This window comes from Haemaphysalis longicornis, unplaced genomic scaffold, assembly GCF_048455015.1.
Source record: "Haemaphysalis longicornis isolate Haplotype H1 unplaced genomic scaffold, Haemaphysalis longicornis Haplotype H1 scaffold_6, whole genome shotgun sequence".
Lineage (NCBI taxonomy): Eukaryota > Metazoa > Arthropoda > Arachnida > Ixodida > Ixodidae > Haemaphysalis > Haemaphysalis longicornis.
In genome coordinates, this window is record NW_027526407.1 from 104,211,131 (window position 1) to 104,223,116 (window position 11,986).

An 11,986-nucleotide genomic window follows, 5' to 3' on the forward strand; every position below is an offset into this window, starting at 1 on the left:
CGCGAGGCAGCCGCTGTGCAAGGCGATAAGGACGTAACGTTGCGCAGGCTTGCGGTTGGAGCCAAGGCCAGAATCCCACATGGAGCACCATATCGAAGAGCTGTGGCCGTCAATGCTTTTAAATGTGCAAAAAAAAAAATAGTGACGTCACAGGAAGTCACGTGACTAGTTTAGTTTGACGTCACTTCTGCGGGGCAGGAGCCACCGCGAGGGGGCTAGATCTCGTACCCCGCGCGGGGCACGAGACTTACCCTAATTTGTTTTAAGTTGACTTGTGTATTTAAGTACAACCATGCTACAGAGTGCTTTTTTGCACTTTTTTATCAAATTTTAAACTGATAACTACGTAGGCTCATCAACTGCTTAATTACGAGCATGATAAGGCCGCAACAATTACAAAATGTTCCCGTATCGAAACCGAAACAAAATTCAACTTATAACAGTCACGTGACAAAACCCACCAATCACAGCGTAGGGAGTGGCCCGCAGGCTACGATTGGTTGTCGACCCACGTGTTGAATCGGTCGTTCGAGTAAAAACAGGCAAAATCCGGTCACGTCAGTTATTCTGGCCGTTGGACCCACTCTGTAGGCTCCTACTCCGCGCCAGGCTCGTTCACCGTAGACCTCATTGTCTTCCTCGGGTTTTAAGCTCTTCCAGATCCAACATGCGGGAAATCGTGCACATCCAGGCTGGCCAGTGCGGCAACCAGATCGGCGCCAAGGTAAATATCGCCCGATTTCGTGCTTTATTTTCTGAACTCTGGCGTGTTGGTGCGAGGCGGCGCTGTTAGGCTTAGCCGAATGTCAAATTCGCGCTCATGACCACGTCCCATCTGCAGCTGTCATTGCTGGTGCCTTATGTCGTCCAGCTAGTGCACGCTGTTTTCGCGGTCGCCTGTGAGCGCGCATTTCTGTTCGCCGTCTCGTTAACAAGCCCTCCAAGACGAAATGAAGCAATGCCACGCCCGTTAACAATGCCGGCGCGATGACCCGATTCTGACCGTTGCAGTCAAAGCCGGCTCATGGCCGTGACGGCGGTTAGTTTTCGCTAACGACGTGTTCTGTGCGGAACAACTTTTAAAGTCGCAGTGACAACTTCCTCTGATTTCACCTGCGCCGTATTTTTCGCATAGCAGCAAGGCCTAGTGGTTTTGCTGCACGGCGAGGCAACGTTTGTGGACCGTGCGAATCGTCGTGACTCGGTCGTGTCCTCATTTACGCCTTTTGCTGCTTCTTAGGGCAGACTAATAAATATTCGTCATATTTGGGCCCCCATTGCCGCCTCCTGCATGCCGTATCCTCTCGCGTTATTCCAATGCCGGTTTGCAAACCGCTTCACGCCTCTCGTGGTTGCATGAAAACAGTTGCAGAAAAACGTGCCCGTCTACTCCGCTCTGCGTAATCTTTCTTACTGGTCGCGAATAATTAGCCTCTTTGAAAAGCGGTTTCCGCTTTTTCGGGGTCGAGATCGTGTCTTGTTTTCCGTTTCATCGGCCATTGCGGCTGCCCGGGCATATATCCTTGTCGGGCGTCCATTTTGTCCCGCCGTGTCTGCTAATTTTGAAACGCCCCCGTGCTGGCATGTCCTTACAAGGATATTCGTTGTGGGTGTTAGTTCACACGTTTGTACGACGTTGCCTTTCTTGGCGCGTTTTCAATTTCCTTCTCCGCGGCCGAAAAGGCGCGTTCGCCTACTGCCGGGAAACTTCGAAGCACGGCGGCCATTGATTCGTCTTATCGGGTCGGCGTTGACCAATGGGCGTTCGAGGCTCGCCCTTTTGAATTTGAGTTACCCCGCTCGCTGCGCTGGCGGCCGTTGGCAGCGACTGCGCTATTGTTTTAATTGTGTACGCCGCTATTGCAGCAGTTATCGGTTCCTTTCTTTTTTTAAACCGAGCGCTGTTTCTAGGCCACGAGGCTTGAACATTGTTGCTCCGAATTACGCATCGCTTTGTCACGTAGGCGCTGCCGATAAAAAGGTGTACGCCGGCCGGCGTGCAGCTCTTATCGGAGGAATTCGCACGTTGTCGGCACCTGCCATTAGGTGATAATTTAGTTCGTCAAATACAATTGTTTCGGCGACGGCGTGGTTTCGTTAACGTCAAAGTGAAGGCCGTTGAGGAAGAAATATGCGTCAGCCGTGTTTTATTATCGATCGCAAGGTCGCTTCGTTTATGTGACTGCGGGTAATTAGATTGCGTCAAGTGGTTAGCCCGCGAGGATGTAGGCGTTCGTAAATTTGCCTTCGGGTAATACTTTCTAGTTTACTTTGTCAAATCTCTTCCGGCCTCAGGAATTTCAGTAGTGTAGTTCTAATGACAAAATGCTTTCGTTGACATGTGGCCAATCGCAGGTGTTTAGCCGTTTGAGTAAAATCGAGTCCGGCTGCTCACGCCGTAGGTTGGGGCGGGCGTGTCCATTCATTCAGCTGCCGAGATAGTAAGAGTCTTGGAGACTCGTACTAGATAAGCCCCAGCTGAACTGAGGAGCACACTGATTTCATAAGCAGTTTTGCTTGGCTGACTTATTGTATTGGTATGCTAAAAGTTTTGTCGCTGCTTTTTTTTTTTTTTTTTTCGGATTTTGAGCTTTCCCTTGGCGATTCCCCTGCAGTCTTTTGAGCAAATTGCGCCTTCACACTCGGGTGCCCATGTAAACCTCTTCCCCCGCCCATCGTGTATGCAGTTCTGGGAGGTGATCTCCGATGAGCACGGCATCGACCCCACTGGCAGCTACCACGGGGACTCTGACCTTCAGCTCGAGCGCATCAATGTCTACTACAATGAGGCCTCTGGTAAGTGCTTTCCTGGTGTATTCCTGCCCTCCGTTACAAATTAACACCAAAAGGCCATGAGTATCTCAACCACCGGTTTGTCGCTTCGACGGAAAAATGTAATAGTAACATTTATTGACCGTAACTCTTGCTGACCAACTATTTGCATACTGATGGAGTGAGTGTTAATCTAATACTAATCTAATCCACTTGCTGCTGTTGAGTTTGCCTGCTTTGTCCAGATTCGTATATTTATATGGCTACTCTATCCCCTTATTTACATTGTCAGTGCTTGCAGCAAGCGCCTGTGTGTTATTGCGCTGACCGTGCCTCTGTTGCCTTGTTGGAGGAGGCAAATACGTGCCGCGGGCCATCCTGGTGGACCTGGAGCCTGGCACCATGGACTCTGTGCGGTCCGGACCCTTCGGCCAGCTCTTCAGGCCTGACAACTTTGTCTTCGGTACGGCTTTTCGTCATCTTTATTCTGTCCTTGGGAGCTTTCCCAGGATGGAAGCTGGGGACATCCAGAAATTCTTGCCTATCTAATGTCCTTGGGACTTTTCCATGCAGGCCAGAGTGGTGCCGGCAACAACTGGGCCAAGGGCCACTACACTGAGGGCGCGGAGCTCGTGGACTCTGTCCTCGATGTGGTCCGCAAGGAAGCCGAGGGGTGCGACTGCCTGCAGGGCTTCCAGCTCACCCACTCCCTCGGAGGAGGCACCGGCTCTGGGATGGGCACCCTGCTCATCTCGAAGATCCGGGAAGAATACCCCGACCGCATCATGAACACCTTCAGCGTAGTCCCCTCTCCCAAGGTCTCGGACACCGTTGTGGAGCCCTACAATGCCACCCTGTCTGTTCACCAGCTGGTTGAGAACACAGATGAGACCTTCTGCATCGACAATGAGGCCCTTTACGACATCTGCTTCCGCACGCTGAAGCTCACCACGCCGACCTATGGTGACCTGAACCACCTCGTCTCGGCCACCATGTCGGGTGTCACCACCTGCCTCAGGTGCGTCCTTCAACAGATGCTTCCTCTGGTTCCCTGCTCCTTTCTGAATCTTGATGTCCACTTAACTCTTTCCGTTCTAATGCGTGCAGGTTCCCTGGACAGCTCAACGCTGACTTGCGGAAACTGGCAGTGAACATGGTTCCATTCCCGCGTCTCCACTTCTTCATGCCTGGTTTTGCTCCGCTGACCGCCAGGGGATCGCAGCAGTACCGGGCGCTCTCTGTTCCCGAGCTCACCCAACAGATGTTCGACGCCAAGAACATGATGGCGGCTTGCGACCCCCGACATGGCCGATACCTCACTGTGGCGGCCATCTTCCGTGGTCGTATGTCCATGCGGGAGGTGGATGAGCAGATGCTCAATGTCCAGAACAAGAACGCCTCGTACTTCGTGGAGTGGATCCCGAACAACGTCAAGACTGCAGTCTGCGACATTCCACCCCGGGGCCTGAAGATGTCTGCCACCTTCATCGGCAACAGCACTGCCATCCAGGAGCTGTTCAAGCGAATCTCCGAGCAGTTCACCGGTATGTCTTGGTTTTCTCAGAGCGGCTGTGCGGTGTGCTCAAGTTCGCTATTTGGACAGTTTTGCATCGTCCAGTTCTTCCACTCTTCAGTATAACTTGTCTGTGCAAAGCCCTTGTAGGTGCACACTGACTGGCCATAATGCAGCAGCCAAAAACGCCTGCTGCACTAGTGATTTACACCATTAAAAGGAGTTTTCAGTGTCTATTACACCTTAGTGAACATGACTCCTTTGCTTGAGTGTTGGACAATAACCTGTAGGGGTTATTTTAGTGCTTGCTAAAATCATTTGAACCCATTTTGTCTACACCCTACCCCCTATCCAATAAAAATGGCTGAGCACTGTTCAAAATAGTGTTCTTGTTTATGCTGAGCTGTAAGGTTGCAATTGCCAAGTTTTTGGGAGGGTGTTACAGTTTTTCTTTTAGGTGTCTTTTTCAGTATAAGAGTGCGTTTGCAGTGCTTGGCTATCTTGCTATCTCTTACCGCTCTCTCTTTTTCCTCTTGCGCAGCCATGTTCCGGCGCAAGGCTTTCCTCCACTGGTACACCGGAGAGGGCATGGACGAGATGGAGTTCACTGAGGCTGAGTCCAACATGAACGACCTGGTCTCCGAGTACCAGCAGTACCAGGAGGCGACTGCCGATGAAGAGGGAGAGTTCGAGGATGAGCCCGAGGCCGACGCAGAGGCCTAAACACAACCACGTTCCACTTGCCCCTGTTCTTTTTTTTTTTTTTTTCTTCCGTTCTCTTTACCCATGTTCTAGTTTGAGGCTACTTTCTTTTTTCTAATTCCCTGTGTTCCAGTTTGATTTTGTTCCCACTGTACATTCTTTTTTGGAGTTTGTTTCGTCTGCCCCCAAGTTTCCTAGCCTCTTCCCATTTCTTGTCAATAAATTATTTTGTTCCACCACTTTGCGGTGTTGTTGGTATCTGCGTGGCCATTGCATGTTGATGACGGTAGACTGGATGGAATGTTCTCATTAACCGCTCAGGGGGCAGTTTTCTACTGTGCCTGCCTGTGGAGACGGGTTTCTTAGGTGCTTCCAGAAAATTCCCTACACAAGGGTATTCATGAAGGCATGAATAGCATGTAGCTTATGTTTGGCTTTCTGCTAAATTTTCTTGTGTGACCATTTAGGCTATCTTGAGTTCATCTTTAAATGTTCTCAAGGCAATGTTTTGGCCGGTGTCTTGCCCAAGCATGAGCATATCACCAGCTGGACCTTGCATGCTCAGGCAGGCTTCATGAGCTGGTGGACATTTCAATTTCGGTCTCGTGGCCAATGTAACAGGACTGCTGTTTGCTGTGTTCAAGCTGTTTAGGTTTGTGTGCTTGTGTAACATCCATAATGCAGGAAGACGACGTATGGCCTTATGTTTGCTAGAACAAAGCTTGAATCCTTCAAGTTTCCTTCAGCTAATTGGCTACGAAGTATGCTCTGCAAATGAGTATCCTTGAGAGTGGAGGGACACTCAATTTTTGTTCGAATTTCATGGAGTGGTAGCTGTGTAATTTTACTGGGTGCCCAGTCCACAGCTTGTTCCAATACCAGTGTGCAGCGCAGTGATCCACACGAGCACCTGTTCCTCTGGACACCATGGTGGCCATGTAAATGATTGCACGCCCAGTGCAACACTTCTCTGAAGATGGCTTTTTTTTTTTTTTGAAAGATGGTTATCAGCCCTGCAGAAAAAATTCACTTGGAGGCCCATTCTGTAAAATTGATTGTGGGGTTTTGCATGCCGAAGAAACACCTGGGCTAGTTTCACCGTAATGGACGGCGCTGGATGAATTTCTGTGACCTGCAGATCTTCAACATGCGCTGATATCTCGCACATGTTGAGCTTTTCACCTGCATCATATAAGCAGCCACTGCGGCTGCAATTGAAACCCGCATCCTTTGGGCATGAGGCCTTCGGAACTGAGCCACTGCAACAGCTGCACTCTAAAAATGACAGTACGCTTATGGTCAGAACAGTTTGCAAAGTTGGATTTTAGCCATAACTGTAGCTGTTTTGTTTGCAAAAACTGAACATTCGCACTGTGTTCTGTAGGTTGGCTGACTGGGACCCCTGCAACAGGCCAGCCAAAAGTGGTCGCTGGCAAACAGGATCCAACTCTGATTGGTTACGAGTTGTTTTTGCTTCACTTATCCAAATTGCTTGAGCTTGGTCTTCACAATGTCCATTCTAATCTGACCCCCCAGGCATATATTGCAAGCAAAGAGGAGGACCTCGTCCTGCATTGTACGTCACACACATGCATGCCCATAATCTGTAACAGTTTTTCCCGGTGGTGCTTGTTGTCAAAGTAGACAAGAATTTGGCCTACTCGACCTTCGTGCCTTTTCTTCTTTTTCGCGTCCTGATATGTGGTTGCACTCGAGCTGCCCCAGCCAACGCTCTCTAGATGAAAAAGCCCAGCCGTGCACTGACAGTTTTCTGATCAACACATGCATATTCCTTGCTCTTTTTTTTTTCAACTGCCACCCCAAAACAGGGGCAGGCGCAGTCGACCAAAGGGAGTAGTGAGGCCGCGGCCGGAGTAGAGGCGCCAAAAGCCGGGAAGACGTCATGGCCGCGTCACGGTGACGCCTTCCTTACATGGGAGGGCTAATCGTTCTGCAGGCATTTTCAATAAAGTTGCTTCGCTCGCTCGCTCAACCTCTATTCCTTTTTCTTTTTCTGCATAGGACTTGGGAAACACAATGTGCTGTGTAGCTTTGTCCGAGATAAAGTTTTCTTGACAAGCAGGCATTGACACCGCAGCACTGGTGAACATGGTTTGCTGACCTCGTGCAAGTTCTGCATTTATTTGCAATACTGTAGACCAGAGCAAGAGGGCATTGGTTTTTAAATATAATCGCCATGCTACGTTCTTACATCAAGCGTACATGCTGTTTGTAAGCATGCTAGTAGTAGACAGTACCTCTTATAAACAAAACGCTAATTTCAGTCATACACAAAGCACTGGCATGAATGCATGCCAAAGTACACACAAGCTGCTACCTGCAAGAAAAAAATTTATTCATTTTTTATTTATTTACTCAAAGCAACGCATTAAAGAGAGGAGTGGTAAAAAAACGTTTTACAAACAGTAGAACAAGACGGAGCAACATCAAAAAGGGCACGCATTTATGGCCATCTTGAAGTTAGTCGTGTCGATGATTGCTGCGATGGAAGGTGGTTCCAGTCCGAGGAAGTTGTGGGCACGAACGAGTTAAAATGAAGATTTGTCCAGCTGCTTGGAATTCCAACTTTGAAGTGATGATCGCTGCTGGATGAAATGTAGGATGGTGGCGAAAAAAGCAAGTTACGTACTTAACGAAGGCATACAACGATAAATCTTGTGGAAGAGGCACAGGTGTGAAATTTTGCGGCGAAGTGATAAGCTGGCTAGATTTCATGTGTTTGCTTGTCTTACAGGAGTAATTTCACAATGCGGCACGATTTTAGATGGATTCTAAGCTTCTGATATGAATGTTAACCTGTGGGTCCCGCACAGATGACGAGTATTCAAGCTTAGGCCTTTACTAAAGTTTTATAAAAAAAAAGTAAACTTAATCGGTGCAAGAAAGAAGTTGCATTGTAAAATAGTATGGTTAGCATTATTTTTAATCACGTCAATGTGAGTCTGCAATGAAAGGTCGTCAGAAATTGTAACACCAAGATATTTGGAACAGGTAACTTTGCTGAGGGAAAAATTATTCAGCACATAGTCAGAACAAATATCGCAGGTTCGATGTGAAACTCCTATTCTTGCATTTAGAAGATGTAAGGTTCATTATCCTAGTATTGCACCCAGAAGAAATATAATCTACATCAAACTGAAGGGTAAGTTGGTCAGCAGGGCTTTTAATTTCCCGGTAAATCACAGTCATCCGCAAACAACTTTATGTTAGAGGAAATGTTATTAGGCAGTCATTAATGTAGATTAGGAACAGTAAAGGACCAAGAACGGATCCTTGCGAGACACCAGAAGTTACAGGAGAGGAATTCATTAGCAGTTACATATTGGGAGCATTCTGTGAGGAACCTTTCGATTCATTTTATGATGTCAGTATCAAGATTAAGTTTACCTAATTTCAACAGGAGTAGTTTAGACATATGGTATCAAATGCTTTGGCAAAGTCCAGAAAAATACAGTCAACACTTTGAGATCTAAATCGGGGAGTGCGTGATAACAAACGCAAGTGCACCGTGCATGGTAAACCCACTGCAGCTTTCTGAAGTGCCGCAGTGCCAATGCCTGCTTAATTGTCAAAAAGCTTTTTATCTCCCTGTCTCCCTCCCTGTGTGGTGTCAAATAGACAAAAGTTCGTCGTTTTTATTATGTCTCATACAAAAACAAGATGACGTTGTAGGTTTTTTTTAAACAAAGAAATTGCTGCATCAGTTATCAGAAAACCAGAGCGGCGAAAGGGGGTCGCCAGCCACTGATCTTCCTCCGCGAACAGTATGCAGCCGTGGGCTTTCTGATCTAGAGAGTGTTCATTTGTGCAAATAGAGCGCGACCACGCTATCGGGATGCGAAAATAGAAGCAGGAGGGCGGAGTTCGCCTGACGCATATGCCCAATGCCGAGAAGATAAAGCGGTGCTGCCCCAAAAGAACCCTCATCTTGCCGTTTGTCCGCACATCACTAGAGCAATGCGGGAAAGCCCGTCGCCGGAAGCGGGGAGCGCCGGTGCATGTTCTTGAACTGAAATTTTTGTCTTGTTTTATTTTAATCAAAATCGAACCGAATATTGCGTTATCCACTTCGATATTTGAATATTCGAAGTTTCTAATATTCGCGAACCCCTACACTGCAGCCATTTTCAAGGGTGCAGGGCAGCACGTATGACTAACCTTTTATTAGTGTTTCGTTCGATATCAGACGCGGATGTTTGCTTCGTCACGGTTTAAAAACATTACCCCGAGAGTTACAACTCCACCCTTTCGAAATTGACAAGTTTAGCACCTCTCGCAATAATATTGAAGGGGCTATATTTCACTTAAGCTAGGCAGTTTTCAACATTTTCATACTACAAAAGTGCTCTTAATACACGGTCTTGAATAGCAAGGAGCTTAAATTAATACCTCCCGCTACCCTCCTCCCCTGAAATTTCCGAGTTCATCAAGACTAGCTGGATGTTCGTCTTGATCCATTGCACACGGCTTTGCGACGCACGTGGCCTACTGGCCTTCCTTTGCGGCGGCGGTCTCCTCGCCTTCCTCCCCAAGGTGGCGACACGTACGGGTCCCGCACACGCATTGAGGGAAAAAAAAGCATGCTCCATGCGCACACGTCTCCGTTCCCTCCTCGCCTATCTCTCCCCGCCATCGGGCCGCTGCTCCCTGTCTGCGCCCCACCAGGTGGCGACACGGGTTCAGCGCACGTCCCCTTTCCCTTCTCGCCTATTTATCCCTGCCGCATATCTCTCCACTCCCCGCCATTAGGCCGCTGCTTCGTGCCGGGCACTTGCAGAAGGGTGGTTTGACCTCTAGCTCTGAAAGTCAATACTGGTCACTCCGCAAACACTGCCCGGGGTAGCCTACTGTAGCTTTCGCTACAAAAAGCCTAGGTAACACGAACGTGCAACCCGTGTGGTAAACAAGTCTACGCTAGCTGACATATGTTAGCTTATGTAAAACGCTGCTTGTGTAAAATTTGTAAGCCGGAAACAAGGTTAACTCGTGTCAAATTGGAGGCCTAAGTGAGGCATCAAACGCTATTACTTGTCTGACTGCATAAGGTGCGGGTCATACCAACTATATACATGCGAGCATGACCCTCTCAAGGGCGAAGCCCGTTAGGGCTCGGGCTGTCGGCGTCTCCTGTCGTCGTAGTATTCTCATGTGGTCATGGTACTAAACCACCGTGGCATTTGTTTTCCAACGCCTCACGCTAGAACATTTAATCTCCGTGGGCAAAAACGCGCACTACAAGAACACACCGGGACACTTTCGTTCACTCTTGCTTGCTTGCTTGTATTTCATTCCGTACGTACCTTTACTTCAAAATTTGCAGTTGTCAGTTTCGAATTTCACTTCTCCGTTTTCATAATTGGGACGTCGCGTATATCAGCATGCGCGCCGCATGGCAAGAGAGAGATCTTACAATCTGAATATATAAGTGCACTTATACACTGCATGCTTTGCCCCTCCTCCCCAGGTTTTACGTTAGTGGATGACCCGGTTTTTAAAGCAAAGATTTACTACCGTACTTTCATCCAGCGGCTTCGCCACGGATGCGCAAGTTCGCCTTTTGACTGCAGACTGCATCACACCCTTTGAAGCGCATCGTGCGATTCGCTGGGCCCACTTTCGTTGCTTAACTAGCAGTGGCGCGGTTGAGGTTGCTCAGCTGATTGGCAGCCGACCAACCCCACCGCCTCCCACGTTGGGTTGTCTCGGGCTACGTGACTCGTCTTGCACCGCGTTTGCATTGAAAGAGGAACGCCATATTCATTGTACGTGACTGAAAGCAAGGCAGGCCTCCTCCCGTGAACATTGCACAGGGACAAATGGCTTTGAGACGTGGTCGGCAATACAGCTACATCCACGGTTGACGAAGCGAATCCACCACTGAACCAGACTAAGCCGCAGCCATTTTTTAATCCGTGTTTCAGTGTTCTTGCCTCGGCTTTTTATACCTATAAGATACACATCTTTTATTTCGTAAGTGAGCTCACTCGTAACTTTTGAAGCGCCTATTTTAGAATATTTTTTTGGGTTTTTCAAAATGCCACATTCGATTAATTATCTCTCCTCGTGTGCTATCGTACGGATTAAATTTGTTAACTCTGACAGGTATGCACATTAGTGCAAATGCAAAGCATCGGACGGTTGGTTAGCTGTCAATTTTTTTATTCACGTTTCAGTCGTTCCTTTCAAGAGAGTTTCTAATTTCGTCAGCGTTTTCTGTGGGAGCTATGCGAGATTTTCATTTTTGATTTTGTAGGTCGAGTTATATATGTATTAAACTTTATAACCATAATTATTATTTCAACGGCTAGAGGGTCAAATATACTTCCTCCATTCGCAAAATGTTGAGAAAACCACATTTCTTTGTCGGTGGCAACTTTTTGCTAAAACTTTGTTCCACAACTTTTCCATCTCCGCTCACCACCTCTCTGCTCCCGCACAGGAAGCGTCGTTGCAGTGAAGTGGACCGCCGTCTGGGGCCGTGGTGGGCGCTCATTATAAAAATTATTTTCTCGCTTAAAACACGAAGACTCCAATTAAACTTTCTGAAATAAATTCTCTTTGCACACCCTTTCAAACGAGCCTAAGCCTCTATTTTTACATGGACCACCACCCAGCGCGATAAGCGTCTGAACAAAGACAATTTTGCAAATTTTTCAAAGTTCATGTTTTTATCACGCTGAAACTATCCGCTCCCCAGCTCCCATATTTTTCTTCCGCACTCACCGTCAACAATATAAACATTGTATGCAGCTGCATTGTCCCTAGCTGCATTGTCCCTACAAAAGTTTCGATAGCTGTAAAAAATCGTAAACATTGCTCAGAAACGCCACTTTGCTTCACTGCAAAGCCCATTTTGAAACACACTAGTAGCAACTTCCAATGCACCGTAGCAAAGAAGCACACTTTTTTTTTCTCTATCACCTGGAAATAATGCACTGCACTCCGTGTATTATTTTATTTTTGCGAATTAGTTTTCGC

The 11,986-nt window shown here is 47.7% G+C and overlaps 1 protein-coding gene across 2 annotated transcripts; it reads left to right on the forward strand.

Moving 5' to 3' along the window:
* Window positions 1–540: 540 nt before the first annotated feature.
* LOC144141106 (tubulin beta chain-like) lies at window positions 541–5,226 on the forward strand. Of its 2 annotated transcripts, none has more exons than XM_077672634.1 (6): window positions 541–724; window positions 2,688–2,796; window positions 3,128–3,235; window positions 3,346–3,790; window positions 3,880–4,316; window positions 4,827–5,226. In XM_077672634.1, the coding sequence occupies exons 1-6, from the start codon at window positions 668–670 to the stop codon at window positions 5,006–5,008; spliced, it is 1,338 nt and encodes a 445-aa protein (XP_077528760.1). In that variant the 5' UTR covers window positions 541–667; the 3' UTR covers window positions 5,009–5,226. The 2 variants fall into 2 exon arrangements, with proteins under 2 accessions (XP_077528760.1, XP_077528759.1); XM_077672633.1 differs by having other exon boundaries at window positions 543–724; window positions 3,125–3,235.
* The last annotated feature ends 6,760 nt before the right edge of the window (window positions 5,227–11,986 follow it).